The 16454-nt window shown below is 37.0% G+C and overlaps 1 protein-coding gene across 1 annotated transcript in view; it reads right to left on the reverse strand.

The window, feature by feature from the left end:
- Window positions 1–16454, reverse strand: part of ME1 (malic enzyme 1) — a 192226-nt gene that overhangs the window by 21766 nt on the left and 154006 nt on the right. The window contains exons 8-9 of the mRNA XM_049653949.1: window positions 15349–15446; window positions 13527–13640 (exon numbers count right to left, since the gene is read on the reverse strand). Of these exons, the coding sequence (XP_049509906.1) occupies window positions 13527–13640; window positions 15349–15446 (212 nt within the window). The remainder of the gene's footprint in view (window positions 1–13526; window positions 13641–15348; window positions 15447–16454) is intronic.

Genomic DNA, 16454 nt, shown 5'->3' on the forward strand with positions numbered 1-16454 from the left:
GGGGGGGGGGGGGGAGGAGAGACAGAATCCCAAGCAAGCTCCACCCTGTCAGTGCAGAGCCCGATGCAGGGCTCAAACTGTGATCATGACCTGAGCTGAAATCAAGAGTTGGAGACTCAACCAACCTAGCCACTCAGGCACCCCAGGATTGTGCCAGTTTTAAACAATAGCTTAACATTAGCTGTTGTAATTAAAATTATTGTGAGGAAGAAAAAAAGTCATAATACCAACAGCTATAATTTTGGTATATTTTCTTAGTCTTCTGTAAAGTGCTGTTTCTATATTATTGTTTTCTATTATGAGCAGGATATTAGAGTGAATAGCTTCCTAAGAATAGAATTTACTGTTAGTCACTTCTGCATTCTAAAAAGTTATTTATCCTACCTTTTCTTCTGAGACACTGTGAAAAATAATCTTAACACTAAATAGAAAAGATACCTGTATGCCATGTTCACTGCAGTGTTATTTACAAGAGCCAAGACATGGAAGCAACCTGAGTGTCCATGAATAGATGGATGAATGGATTAAAAACAAGACACACACACACACACACACACACACACACACACACAATATTATTCAGCCACAAAAAATGATGAAATATCGCCATTTGCAACAACATGGATGGACCTTGAGGGCACTATGCCAAGTGAGATAAGTCAGACAAAGAAAGATAAATACCATATGATTTCATTTATATGTAGAAACTAAAAAAGGAACCAAAAAAAAAAAAAAAAAAAAGCCTGAACTTACAGATTCAGAGAAAAGATTGGCGGTTGCCAGAGGTGAGGAGTTGGGGGACAGAGGGCAAAATGGGTGAAGGTGGTCAAAAGGTACAAACTTCCAGTTACAAAATAAGTAAGTCCTGGGGATAATGTACGGCTTGGCAACTATAGTTAATACTGTATTGTATACTTGAAAGTTTTTAAGGGAATAGATCTTAAAAGTTCTTATCACAAGAAAAAAAACATTTGTAACTATGTGTGATGATAAGTGTTAACTAGAGTTACTGTGGTGATCATTTTGGAATATACACAAGTTTTGCATCATTACGCTGTATACCTAAAACTGACACAAACATATACATCAATTATATATCAAGAAAAAATCTTATTTCACTCAGAATCAAATTTGAAGATTACTATTTCATATTCCTTACTAGTCTCCAGTTATATTAAATTGAGTATATTAGACCATATTCTTATTCATCTTCTTTATGAAGAAAAAGTCAAAAATCATATAAATTCAGTTGCCACTTTTATCAATAAAACCTATCTATTATCATAGGTTTTTTTAAAATTAGTCATGGGTCTAACAAGTAGTTTATGCAAACCTAGACTGATTCCATGAGTAAACACTGTATTTATGAGACAAGATTTTTTTAAATTGCTATTTAATAATACAAAGAAATCTATGACAACACTGAAATGTTTACAACTCTCACCAAATTGGGGGGAGGAGCTACCTGGTAGCATCCTCCTCCCCTCTCTTATCTTCTCAGCCAGGAAGTCTATTTCATTTACATATCTCAATTATGGAGGTTAATTAAATGTTATCCTAGTATATAAACAAAGGCTAGGCTTAATGATAATTTATTAGTCACAAATGAAAGAAACAGAAGCCTTGGAGTACCACAGAATTTCCTCTAAATATTTTGATAATTAAGACTTCAATTTAGGCCCCAATTCCTCAGCATCCATTTCCTGTGTCAATGTTCTTTGCAATGTAACTTGACAGTTCCTTCCACAAAAAGAAGTTATACTTTCCCACCCCTTCTCTTTGGACTTGAACATGTGATTCTCTTTGGTCAATAAAATGTACGCTGAAATGAAAGTGTGCCAACCTTAGGCCTTAAGAGTAACTGGTGTTTCTGCTCATTCTCTTGTGCCTTTGCCATTTGTGCTTTAACGTGCATAACCTGGGTAGCCTGATGGTCCACTGAAGATGAGAACCTTGTGAAAAAGACCTGGACCCAAACTACAGCTTAGAGCCACCCCGCCAACATCATCAGAGCTGCTCCACCTGACCCTCAGGTGTGTGAGAAATAAATCATTATTGCTGTATGTCACTGAGATATTGTAGCTTTTAATAACTCAGCAATAGCTGGGTGATACAGAGGATAATTATCCTCAAATAAATTTTGATTATATATTCCATCATTTCTTTTTACTCATTATTACTATTTGCTGCTTTGGGAATAAGAGGTTCCTTTCCCTGAAATGATTTAATGAAAAGAATGCTTTTGCAATCCTCAATGCTCTTATTACTGCTTAGTTATGTGGCAAAAAAAAAAAAAATCTTGCATTATTGGAAAAGAATGAAAAATTCTGATTTTTGGGTAGGAATAAGAATTTGGAACCATTTGATGGTTACAGTATTTAACTATCTAAATTATTTCTAAACTATTTCTGGAAGTAGTATGAGCTAAAATTCACAACTATTTTTGTTCTCACTACAGTGAAATTTCTAGAACAGGTATTCAATAAAGTTGCAGCTTGGTGAGACATATTTCCTGGGAATAATAACTTTTAGCTTCCAACATAAACACAACAGCGTTTTGGCTTGTTGCTCTTTCCCAGAAATGCATATACTCAATATCAAGTATAAAGGCAAGATGTTAGACTAACATCTACCTGAGGCTCTTATGGCAAATACCACAGAACTCTAAATTGCTTCTAGTGTGGCTTCCTGTACACTTGAGGTTAAAGGGCTAAACTATATCTTGAAGCTTGAGTTTCTACTTCTGACACAGCAGTCACCACGCTGATGTACCTTCGTAGGACGTTGAAGGAGAAAACGCACATCCTGAAGTAGAAGCCATGTGGCTCTTCTGGAAGCGTGTGGTAGTGCTTGTTTGTTTTTAGGCAAAAGCAGTGGTCTCTAGTATCTAGCCTACCACCCACAGGTGTGCTGAGTAATGGTGGTGTTGGCAGCCACCATATTTGGTAGCTTCCTGTCTGTGGCTAAGACACTGATTCTTGAGTCCACAGCCTCAGCAGTTCCTTGCTAATGCAGATGTGTATTACAACTACTCCTGAACATTTGGCCCTGTGTCTACTTCTTCTAAGGTTTGGAGATTTGCATTTCAGAATGTTTTTATGGACAAGAGAACTTGTTTAACGTGTGCTAGGTTCCCTAACAGAGAAAGAGATCTCAGGATATTTATTCACCTGTTCCAAAATAGCTAGAGTCACCTCAATGCAATGCTATGTAATCTTGAGGGCTACTGAGAAGATGCGTAACTCTTAGAGTAAACAACATGTCACAGGGTTTGCTTTCTGGTCTTTTTGATTTTCCACCAGACAAAGTATAAGTATTATGCAAATACAATTCAATAAATTTACTATAGTGTCTGAAAATGTCATATTACTTTTATATCCAAATTCTGAAACTCTTTTCATGCCATGGTAGAGAATTCTAATTGTCCATCAATATTCATGCTCTCCTTTTTAAATTTTAATTTTTTTTTAAGTTTATTTATTTATTTTTGTAATCTCTACACCTAGTGTGGGGCTCGAACTCATGATCTGGAGATCAAGAGTCACATGCTCTTCTGACTGAGCCAGCCAGGCACTTCATGCTATCCTTTAAAAAAAATTACATTACCGTGAAAACACAGTATGAAATTTTAAATTTTTAAGTGTACAATCTCTTTTTTGAAACTTTTTTCATTCGTTCCTTTTTAATGATAAGATTTTCCAGTTTTAGCCAACCACATTGTTCCCCAGGTGGAGACTGTATTTCTTAGCCTCCTTGCAACGTAGAGTGGCATGAGACTATCTCTGTTGGAAAGGGTGGAGTGGAAGGAAGTGAGGTGTGCACCTTCTGATGCAGCACACCCCCCCCACCCCGGTCCATTCCCCACCCTCTCTCCCCAGGTGGCTGTGATGGCGACACCTGGAAAGCTTCTTTGCTTTCCCAGAGATAGATGATGGACACAGAGATGACTCTGTTCTGCCCACCTCTATCCTATCAGATGACAAATACATTTTAACTTGTTTGGGTTAACATATTTTGGGGTCTCCTTGGAGAGCAATTTAACCTAAAATTGAACTAATACATATCTTTAGGCTAGTAGTCTCTTCATTTTGTATCTGAAAATAGTACACACACCATCAGGAGGAAACTTTGCCTTGAGAAGCCCTTATCTTCTGGGAAGGCCAATGACCAAACATTAAAACCAAGAAAGTGTCTATATGGTTTTTAAAAAGTTTTACTTATTTTTGAGAGAGAGAGAGAAAACCCAAGTGGGGGAGGGGGAGTGAGAGAAAGGGAGATACAGAATCCGAAGCAGGCTCCAGACTCCGAGCTGTCAGCACAGAGTCCCATGCAGGGCTCGAACTCCCAAGCCACGAAATCACGACCTGAGCTGAAGTCGGATGTTTGACTGAGCTATATGGGCGCCCCTATACATTTTTAAGATTCATAGTAATGTAAATTTTACCACTGTTCTATCCTTAAACAATGGTGTTTTTTTTATTCCTGAATTCCTGTTTATTACATAATTTCCTTTTGTTCAATTCTGTGTCACTGCTCTTAAATGATCTTTTGTGTATTTGAAAAGAGATACTGAATCACAGTCTTCCTTTCCCAGGTGAGGAACCCAGATATTTTGAATCTGTTCTAATTGAACCCATCTCTCTTCCCTATCAGTGAGGTGGCTCAAGTGAACTCTCAGACACTCTTGCTTCCCCTTTATATACCACAGGACTGAGGGGCGCCTGGGTGGCTCAGACGGTTGAGCGTCCGACTTCGGCTCAGGTCATGATCTCACAGTTCGTGGGTTCAAGCCCCGCATCAGGCTCTGTGCTGACTGCTTCGGATTCTGTGTCTCCCTCTCTCTCTGCCCCTCCCCAGCTCATGCTTTGTCTGACTCTGTTTCTCAAAAATAAATAAATGTAAAAAGAAAAAAAATTTACATACCACAGGACTAAAAACTGTACTCCATCAAAGGAATAACCAATGATGAATATGGCCAAGAAAGACCATACTTCCTGGATCTGGCTTTTAAATGTTATATTACTGCATTCTAGTATCATGTTTTCTTCTTTAATAACAGTTAAATATAATCAGTTTTAACCTGTGGATTACTTTAAGCAGAAAGGAGAAACCTCACAGAAAGGATTGTGAGAGAAAAGAACATTTGTAACATTTTCAGAATTATCAAAGAATAGAAAATAAGAAATACTATGAAAGAGGAAAAGATGCCACTGATCTGTTTATTTTAAAAACTGCCTGGGGGAGCCTTGGTGGTTCAGTCGGTTGAGCACTGGACTCTTGGTTTCAGCTCAGGTCATGATCTCACAGGGGTGGGATCGAGCCCCGCACTGGGCTCCAGGCTCAACCTGGAGATTCTCCTTTAGGCTCTTCTCTTCCTCTGCCCCTCTCCCCTGCTTGTGCACTTGGCACTTTCTCTCTCTCTCTCAAAAAAAACCAAACCAAACCAAACCAAACAAAAAAAACAAAAGAGAGAAATGAGAAAAGAAAAAAAAGTAATGATTTCTTAGCAGCTGAAATAACTGAATTCAACCTGGTACATTTTGAATTGTGCTGGGAATGCAAAATGCAAACAAAAGGGGATCTAGTCTGTTTATATTGAATGTGGACCTACAAATCCAAGTTGTAAAATGAATTTAGAAGACGCTGAATAAACTGAAAGTGACAGAGACGTGATACCCATTTTTTTAACTGAATGATTCAAAATATTTTCCTGAGTGCAGTGTCTCAAACTATCCAAAACAGTAAATTCAAAAAAAAATTTAAATGTATTTTATAATATTGTCTACAAAACTGTAATTACTGTCAATATGCCATTAATTTCTGATTAATTTTGTTGTCTAGGGACATGAATAAATAACTAGTAGAAGAATGCATTCTAAGAGCCAACAGCAAATAAATACATGTTACTTCTGAAAGCTTGTAATGGTATTCAGAAGGGTAAAAAAAGAGCTCCCGGGTGAGACACAGAAGACGCCATCTACAAATGCTGGACACAGAACATGGGACTAAGGTTCAGGACAATAGTCCTCAGCCTCTTCCCTCACCTCACGACCTAGGGCACGCCCTATGATACTTCCATGGACGTAGATTTCTCCATCTAAAAGCAGTCTGGGTTAGCGATGATGACAATGTGATGAAAGTGAACGAGATCCAAAGCCAAATGAGCACCAGACTCACTTCAGGAAAGCCAGATTCTTGAACCTTGCTTTCAGATATTCTAAGTCAAGTCCAGGATGAAGCCCTGGAATCTGTACATATATGTTTTTTTAATTTCCCATGTAATTAGGATGATCAGCCAATATTTAGAATCACTGCACCAAATGATTTGTCACATTTCTACCAGATGCATTTTAAAAAGATATGTGATACGTTTTTAAAAAATGTATAAATTGATTTTTCTGTTAATAAGAAGAAAAGCTACAGAATAACATAAATTAGCAATCACAGATTTCTATTACTGCTTTTTTGACTGACAACTTCAGATACAATGAAAAATATTTAATGTGCTTTAAAGCCCCTAAATTTCCTGGAATGAGAAGCAAATCACAAAGAAGATGGATAAACATTGTATGAAAGGCAGAGATGCATACTTTTAGCATGAGCACTTTACTTTCTTTTCTTATTTATTTATTTTTTTCATTTGAGAGAGGGGGACAGAAGAGCAGGGACAGGGGCAGAGGGAAAGAGGAGAGAGAATCTTAAAAAGGCTCCACACTGAGCTCAGTGTGGACCCTGACACGGAGCTCGATCCCACGACCCTGGGATCATGACCTGAGCTGGAATCAAGAGTCGGACACTCAACCGACTGAGCCACCCAGGCGCCCATCGTGAACACTTTATTTTCTTAGGCGTAGCAACAGCACTGGCAGCTCCTAGCCACTGAAGCCAGATCTTGACCAGAAGACATCCACCCAGTAAGAAACACAGATTACCCACAGTCTTTCCCCCAAAGGCTCGATTCTTGGCACTGACTTAGCAAGGCCAGGAATCATGAAACGATAATACTAGCACTGCTGAAGGACTCTACTTGCCAAAAACAGAAGAATCAAAAGACAAAAATAAAGGTACAAGTATTTTCTTTGTTTTTAATGTTCACTTATTTATTTGGGGGGAGAGAGGGAGAGAGAAAGGGGGAGGGGCAGAGAGAGGGGGAGAGAATCCCAATCACAGAGCCTGACACGGGCTTGATCCCACGAACCATGAGATCATGACCTGAGCCAAAATCAAGTGTCGGACACTAACTGCCTGAGCCACCCAGGCGCCCTTCAAGTATTTTCTTCACTGTTTTCAAAGTTGATGTGACAATCTGGTTTAGATGAAAAGAACTATTGAAATGTGACCTCTAGATCTGGCAATATTAAAGCAACTGCCTATACCTTTGGACTTCTGTTTTCTGCACCAATGGCTCATTTTCCTCCTTCTTTCAAAATCTAATTTGGAATCCAGATTCTTTACACCACTCACATCAGTTGGATATGGATACAGAAGACTTCTTTTCTGTTCATTCCCCTCTCCAGGATCCCTTGCTGAAATGCTTTTTGCCTTCTTTTGGCAAAGTGCACGTGGATACTTCTTAGAAATCTCAAACCCTATGGTGTTTCTTTCTTTTTTTCAAGAGTCTCTAATTACACTAAATGTATTATGGATAGCTGAGAATTTCTTTTGAATGTTACTATTTCTTCAATCTCCCCTCTCCCTTATTTTGTGCTGATTCTTAGGACAGGATAGAAGCTATGATTAACCATACTGAATTACTACCTTTTTCAAAGTCTCAGATGTTCTGGTGTGGCTGGAGAGGATAGGCAGCAAAGACCTCAAGATTTTGGCTTAGCATTTCATGAGCTAGGACAGGCCTAGAAAACTAACTACGGATTGCTACTGATAAGTATTTATTCCTTCCTACACACAGGCACTAGAAGAACTCTTCCACAAGTGCTTTGTTTTCTAATCCATGCCCACCTGGACAGTTTGCCCACTGCACGGGCCTGGTTCTGTGTCAGGTCATTAGTTTACCAGAGTTGAACTGGGCCCCTCTCTGCATCTGTAGACAGGGCCTTCCTAGCAGGCTGTGGTAGCATTTCCCTGTCAGAGTAATTATCATCTGGTCTAATGATGACAGAACTCCATAAATGAGGCAACCTCACAGTTTCCTTTTTAGGTTTTGGTTTTATGTGTTTAAAGCATGAATTTGGTATTTTTTTTGTGTATTATAAACAATGACATTACCAGTTAGTACAATTAATAAATTATTATTATTGGTTCTCAGGAGAGGCTGTAAAAGTACTAAAGATAAAGGACAACAAACAAAAAAAATCACGTAAACTTGAAAGCAAGATACATTAATTTACTAGCTATCCTAAGATTTATTAGTTCTGCAACAAAAATCAACATAATAATTTTGACTTTTTAAAAACTTGAAAGAAAAAGTGGTTAATTGAAGCCTCATGTTTCTTTTATATTAAATAGTGCACAAGGTGTTAAATATATAACAACCTTTTAAAATGTAACTTTATCTTGGCAAGCAGAATATATGCAGTTCTTTATTTTGGCAAGTAAAAGACATGAGGTAAGAGTGACTGATTAGGCCTAGGCAACAAATTCACAGTTATTCCAAGTATTATAATCCATGGAATTTGCAGTCTCAGTTTAGTAAGTCTACATTAAAATTATTTGAGATGCTAAAATCGGTACATTTCTATAAAGATTTCACATAAAAATGTCATTAGAAATCACAAAAGAAAACCACAAAGACTCACTTTTTTAGGTCCTTAAATCTATTACATCCCTAACTACAGCACAATGTGTATGGCCTTTACCATGGCTCCAACTTTTTACGTGCGGAAATCTGTCTCCAGGAGCCCAGATCCTTATCCTGAGCATCATTCTTGTAACCTCTGATTGCCAAGGGGGTAGCACCATGAGATCTGCGCAGGTACCTTAAACTTGCTCTGTCCAAAATGGATTACATTACCTTTCTCTTAGTCTGTTCTCCTTTCCTTTGCTATCACAACGGTCACATCACTTATCTAGACACCCAAGGAGTCCTGCTAGATTCCCATCTGTATTCTACCCTTCTTCTCCTCCCATATTTAGTGGGCTATTAAGTATGACAATCCTATTTCCTAAAAGTCTGCCAAATCAAATGCCTTTTACTCACCCTCATAATCATTGCTTTGTTTCAGGCACCAATTAATTTTTATCTGTATTATTACAACAGCTTTGTAACTAGTTTCCTTTTTCAGTTTCACCTCATTTCAGTCCATCTTCAACAATGCTGAGAAGTCACAAGACACAAGACTCCTCTGCATTAAGTTTCTTCAATTGCTTGAAGCAGTAAGTTGCTTCAAGAGCCTTCCTCACTGTTCATCTGTTTCCTTTGAAACCTAGTCTCTAAATGCCTCTCCCAGTGAAATATCTTTTTTTTTTTTGCAAACGTTGGTCTTCTGCCTGGAAGGCCATTCATTAATCAATTCACTTTTTCACAAAACATTTATCGTCAATTATGCGCTAGACACTATGTAGGACTTTGAAGATACAGAGAGATGAAAGACATGATCCTCAAATTCAGCCAAGATCTCCTAGTGAACTTTCCATTCTGCTTCCCTTGCCTCAGTTTCAGATAGAAGACGTTTAAGATGTCCATGGAGACTCAACTCTCCCTTTCAAAATGAGCTGAAGAAACACCTTTTCTAAGAGCCCTTCTTGACATTCCCACTATTCTCTCTAGTGCAGGTGGAAGCATCATCTCCTCAACACCCCTAGCACCAAGGACATATTTCTATAACATTTTCATATACAGTTATAATGACTTGTTTGAGTTTTTCCCACTAGGCTGTAAGCCTTCTAAGATCAAGGGCCTTACTGAGTCACAGAGTCTAGTACAATACCTGACCCAGAGGCAATTTCATTCAGTAAATCTCATTTCCTCACCACAATATACGTTGCGTGGCCAGAATGCAAAACTTTTTCTATTTATGCTGATTCTTCAAAGCAAAAGCAGTTTCTAAGACAAGAAATTTTAAACTTCATGTTTTTCTTATATATGATAAAAAAATCACATGGCAAGTTAATAAAATGATTATTATTTGATTTTCAGATGTTATAAAGTATGTCCTGTCTTGTTTTACTTCTTTTTCATTTGTCACAAAAACTTATTCACACACTCTTTAAGGAAAATATTATCTATATTATTTAAAATTTTTTTCTGGCTTTAACATAATTGCTATAGAGAATTTGTAATATACAGAAAGGCATTAAAAATAATAAGATTTAAACTAATATGTATTTGATACATTTACTTCTATAGTTCTATATGCAACTCAGTTTTTTAAACAAAATAGTGACATATAACATGGTGTTTTCCTTTTTTCATCTAACATTACATTACTAGTCCTTTAATGTTACTTATAGTTCTTTCAAAAAAACTTTAAGCCTGTATATTCTATTCATGTGGCTATTCCATAATTATTTCACAGTTATCCTCTATTTAGGTAAATACAGCATATTACTATTATAATGACTATATATGATAAAACATATCATTATTACAATTAATGCTGTGATAACATTCTTAAACATAAAACATGTGTCTGGCACAAAAATGGACACATAGATCAATGGAACAGAACAGAAAACCCAGAAATGAACCCACAACTATAAACTCAATAAATCTTTGACAAAGCAGGAAAGAATATCCAATGGAAAAAAACACAGCCTCTTCAATAAATGGTGTTGGGAAAACTGGACAGCAATATGCACAAGAATGACCCTGGACCAGTTCATTACATCACACACAAAAATAAATTCAAAAAGGATGAAAGACCTAAATGTGAGACAGGAAACCATCAAAATCCTAGAGAAGAACATAGGTAGTAACCTCTTTGACATTGGCCCTAGCAACCTCTTACTAGATATGTCCCTAAGGCAAGGGAAACCAAAGCAAAAATAAACTATTGGGACTTCATCAAAATAAAAAAGCTTCTGAACAGCAAAGGAAACAATCAACAAAACTACAAGGCAATCTACAAAATGGGAGAAGATATTTACAAATGACATATCTGATTAAGTGTTATTATCCAAAATATACCAAGAACTTATAAAACTCAACACCCAAAAAACAACACTGCAATTAAAAAAATGGGCAGAAGACATGACTAGACATTTTTCCAAAGAAGACATACAGATGGGCCAACAGACATGTGAAAAGATGTTCAATATCACACATCATCAAGGAAATACAAGTCAAAACTACTATGAGATATGTCACTCATGTGTGGAATTAAGAAACAAAACAGATGGCCGTCTGGGTGGCTCAGTCGGTTGGTAATCCAACTTCGGCTCAGGTCATGATCTTGCCATTCTTGGATTCGAGCCCTGTGTCTGGCTCTGCACTGACAGGTCAGAGCCTGGAGCCTGCTTCAGATTCTGTGTCTACCTCTCCCTCTCTGCCCCTCCCCTGCTTGTGTGCTCTCTCTCTCTCAAAAATAAATGGATAAACATTTGAAAAAAAAAAGTTCTAAAAGAAACTAAACAGATGAACATAGGGGAAGGTAAGCAAAAAATAAGATATAAACAGAAAGGGAGACAAATCATAAGAGACTCTTAAATACAGAGAACCCACTGAGGGTTGCTGGAGGGGTGATGGGTGTGGGGATGAGCTAAATGGGTGATGAGCATTAAGGAGGACACTTGTTGAGATGAGCACTGGGTGTTCTATATAAGTGATGAATCACTAAATTCTATTCCTGAAATCCTTACTACACTATATGTTAACTAACTTGGATTTAAATAAAAAAAAAAAAACAAACTACCATTAGATATCATCTCACACCTGCTAGAATGGCTAAATCAATACCACAAGAAACAACAGGTGTTGGCGAGGATGTGGCTAAAAGGGAACCCTCTTGCACTGTTGGTGGGAATGCAAACTCGTGTAGCCACTGTGGAAAACAATATGGAGGTTCCTCAAAAAGTCAAAAATAGAACTACCCTGTAATCCAGCAATTGCACTACTAGGTATTTACCCAAAGAATACAAAAATACTAATTTGAAGAGATACATGCATCCCAATTTTTATGGCAGCATATCTACAATAGCCAAATTATGGAAACAGCCCAAGTGTCCACTGACTGATGAATGGATAAAGAAGATGTGTGGTTTTAAATTTTTAAAAAATTTAAGGAAAGCAAAAAGATGTGGTGTGTACATATATGTATGTAGAGATAGATAGATAGATAGATAGATAGATGTACATGTACACACAATGGAATATTACTCAGCCATAGAAAAGAAAGAAATCTTGCCATTTGCAATGATGTGGCTGGAGCCAGAGACTATTATACTAAGTGATATAAGTCAGTCAAAGAAAGACAAATACCATGATTTCACTCATATCTGGAATTTAAGAAACAAAACAAAAATCATAGGGAGAAAAAGAGAGAGAGAGAGAGAGGCAAACCAAGAAACTGTCTTCACTAGAGAGATCAAACAGAGGGGAAGTGGCTGGGGGAATGGGTTAAATAGATGATGGGGATTAAGGAGGGCACTTGTGATGAACATCAGGTGTTGTATGAAAGTGCTGAATCACTAAAGTGTACACTTGAAACTAAAAATATACTGTATGTTAGCTAAATGAATTTCAATAAAAATTTAAGAAGAAAAAAAACAAAAAACATTGTGTACATCTCTATTTCTATAGGACGTATTCTTACAATTCTATTGGATCAGAAGCATAAACTTGTAAAGGCTTTGGATACACATAAGATAGTTTTCCAGAAAGTTTGTTCACATTCACATTTGTTTCTATATTAAATTCCTGAAGCCTATGCTTATCACTGGTTATTTTAAAAATTCATTTCCATGTAGAAAGGGGATTTACAAGTATTTTTTCTGGCAGTTTAAGGAAGAGTGATTAATGTGCACAGAAGGTAGAAGTAATATTAATGCCTTATAACTATGTAGCAACATGGTCACATTCTTAGTCTTATTTGGTTCTCATAATAACCTATGAAGTAGGTCCTGTTATCTCTATTACAGCTGGGGAAATGACTTTGTCAGTTAACACTGTAACAGCCCATTTATTAACGCCCCTTCAGGAATTCTCATTGAAGCCCTCAAGACTTTGGTTGAGAGAAAGCGGCAAAAGAGGGGCTATTTCATTGTTTGTTCTTTTTTTATTCCAGCTAGTGTGCATTTTGACAGATAGCCCTTAGTAAAAGGACCTATAGCTAGGTGTTTCAGTTGTGTCACTATCAAACTGCCTCATGTGCAAACTAATTCAAGTGGCCTGACAATCCACAGAGTTGTAAAGGGCCTACGTACACTACAGGCAGATTCTACAGCTGAGCCACAAGCTTCTTTTTCAGAAGAGTAATCAGTATTATTGTACGACACGGTCATTCATGTGTAATGGCTACTCTTTTCACATGGTGTTGGGGTAGGGTGGGTGGAAGCAGTTGTAGTCTTTGAGATGGGCAGCCAGAACGGCACATTAATTTTTATTCTAGTTAAAACTGACAGATTCTTACCTTAACTATTAATCCTTTTGAGTCAACCAACCAGATCTTTTTCATGGCTTTCTCTTTTGGTAAACCTTCTTTTTCCATGGCCATAACAATCAGGTGTGCAATCCCTAAGGCAGCCTGAGAAGGAGGTAATGAACACAAACTTTAAAAAGTTGTTCCACGTAATGTTTCACTCCATTAGATCTTTATTAACAAGAAAGAACAAAACGGCTCCATTGACCTAAAGAGTTATATTCATTCATTTGTACTGGGAGCAAAGTATTTTTGTCACATTCGGGTTAAGCTAAAGGACAACTGTTTACTCTTCTTATCACAACAGAACCACTATTATGTGGCTTGCTTTTTAGCCACAGATAAACCAGTGATATCCTTGTCATCATCTTTAATCCTGTTAATGCAATTAAGATTTGCTTCAACAAGCAAATATTGACCCTAAAATAATGAACTGGTCAGCCTTGCTCATTGGACTGTATTGTTTATTGTTGGGCTCCAGATCCTCTAATTGAATTTGAAGAATGAAGCCTGGTCATTTGGATGGGAACTTGACCAATTAGGCAATAGAATAAAACATATAAAATCTCTGTCCCCAAGCATTTATTTACTCCATTAATTTGGACAAAGAAAGTACTGTGAAATCTCTTGCAAGATTAAAGGAATCTACTTCTTTGGCATTTGATGAATTTTGTGATAATCGGTGAATGTCCGAAACCTTTTCAGGGACAAACAAGTGGCAGTTTTGAGTCATCCAACCATGAATACCTCTGCCCTGCTGAGTATCAAGAACTGGCCTGTGCCATTCATCAAAACGCTTGGGAAATTCAAACAATTTGAATTCAAAGAAGAAATTTACTAAAATTAAATACAGCATGTAACATCGACACAAATAAAAACTCAAATTTTAATAAGCTATAATTTAGCCTTGATTTTATTTTGATGTGAAAACGAATTTGTGATTTACATCAGAATACTTTAAAAGGTTTACATCTTGGCATTTAAGTTCTAGCTTTGCATATTTTAAGAACAAGTAAAATCAAAACAAACACAATATATACAATTTCGACCAGTGTATTACACTTATTCATAATCCTATTCAATTTGAAATTGTAAAGCTTCTTAAGATATATACAGCCACAAAGTATTTCTCCATTCATTACATTCTATAATTCCAAATAATTTGGGCAGTTTTCTCACAAGAAGTTCAAACTCAATTAACATTTTAATTCCTATTGTTGGGGGAATTATTATCACTGGAGTCTAGTTTTCTTTCTTCAAATGATTAACTCATAGCAAAGGAGGACAGAAAACAGTCCACTTTTGTCTTGCTGCCATCTCCTTCCAGCAATTGTAAATGTTTTGGTGCTTTTGCACGTAAACAGTTACAATGCATGACGAATCTCCATTTCAATTTTTTTTCTTAAAAACTTGCATATAGTGATCTATGTGTGCATTGACTTGTGAGTCAAGGAAACTCTCATATGTGAAACTGGAGGATACTAAATTCATCAGATACAACAGCTTAAATCCTTAAAGGCTTTTATACATAATCACACACTGGAAACTTCTCTGTTCCCACATGGCACCTTAAATATGTAAAACAGAAACCCATGGCACCATTTGATTATCTTACAAATTTAAGACTGAAAACTATCGCTATGCCTCCTTATGAAAAATTAAAATGCCTCAATACTTACTTTTGGAAATCTTTCAATAAAACCTACAGTCTACTAAAAACTTAAAAGAATACCCTGAACTTCAAATTAATGAATAATTAAGATAAATTCCACTCATTAGTTTCAGAGAACATAAGACTGTATAAGGCAGGTACCTCTCCAGCTCCTTGGAAGAGTATTGTTTGATCAGACAGTTTGTTCTTGGTTATTCGAAGAGCCGCAAGGATCCCTGCCACTGCGACAGATGCTGTTCCTGAAACAAGTAATAAGTACCCTTGAGTGATCCTCAAACAGACCCTGCCAAATTCTAAGCCTCAAATCTTTATTCACATCTTGAAATCATCATACAATGTGGTAACTGGTACACAAAGGGAACGTGCAGTTGTCTGACCCCACGCTTATATATGAGGCAAAATTCTCAGGCTACTGTCATCAATATTTTAAGACAGAAACTCGCTACTATTCTTGAAAATATTGTGACTTAATGCAGTGATGTAATGACTAAGAGCATGGCATTTGGATTCTTATGTGGATTCCAGCTCAACCTGTTTACTAGCTGGATGAATTTAAAGGTTTATTTATTTTTGAGAGAGCACGCCAAGATGGGGAGGGGCAGAGAGAGAGGGGACAGAGGATCCAAAGCAGGCTCTGCACTGACAGCAGAGATCCCGATGCAGCTCAGACTCATGAACCATGCGATCATGACGTGAGCTGAAGTCAGACACTTAACCAACTGAACCACCCAGGCTGAATGAATTTAGAGAAATTATTTTGTATATCAGTTTCCTCATCTGTAAAATAGTTGTACTGCGTGAGATAAAAGAGTACTAAGTGCTATTCGATTCTTCCTCCTAATTACTCTAGGGGCTCTGAAACCTATTACTAATCCCCTCTACACAAAGCGGGTGCACAGTAAATGCTTCCTGATTATGGTATTGATGGTAATGATATTTTACATACATTTGGAATTTAATCTTTTAATCTTCAATTTGAAAAACTGATAGTTCATAGCAATGAAAATCTGATGTTATTCCATCCTTTAATTGGCTTCCTACCTATAATAACCCCAAAGATGCTGAACAATATTAATGTAAAATTTATTTAGAATGAAGACTGAGTTTTCCTCATCATGCTTTACGGTCATAGAAACTTCACAGTTTTAATTTTACTACTTTGACATACAGGCTTTCACAGATCGCAGAGCAGTTTTTGTGCTTTTAAACATAATTACATAGCTCAACTTCTTTATTGGCTCATGTCT

The sequence above is a fragment of the Panthera uncia genome, assembly GCF_023721935.1.
Source record: "Panthera uncia isolate 11264 chromosome B2 unlocalized genomic scaffold, Puncia_PCG_1.0 HiC_scaffold_24, whole genome shotgun sequence".
In the NCBI taxonomy this organism is placed as follows: domain Eukaryota; kingdom Metazoa; phylum Chordata; class Mammalia; order Carnivora; family Felidae; genus Panthera; species Panthera uncia.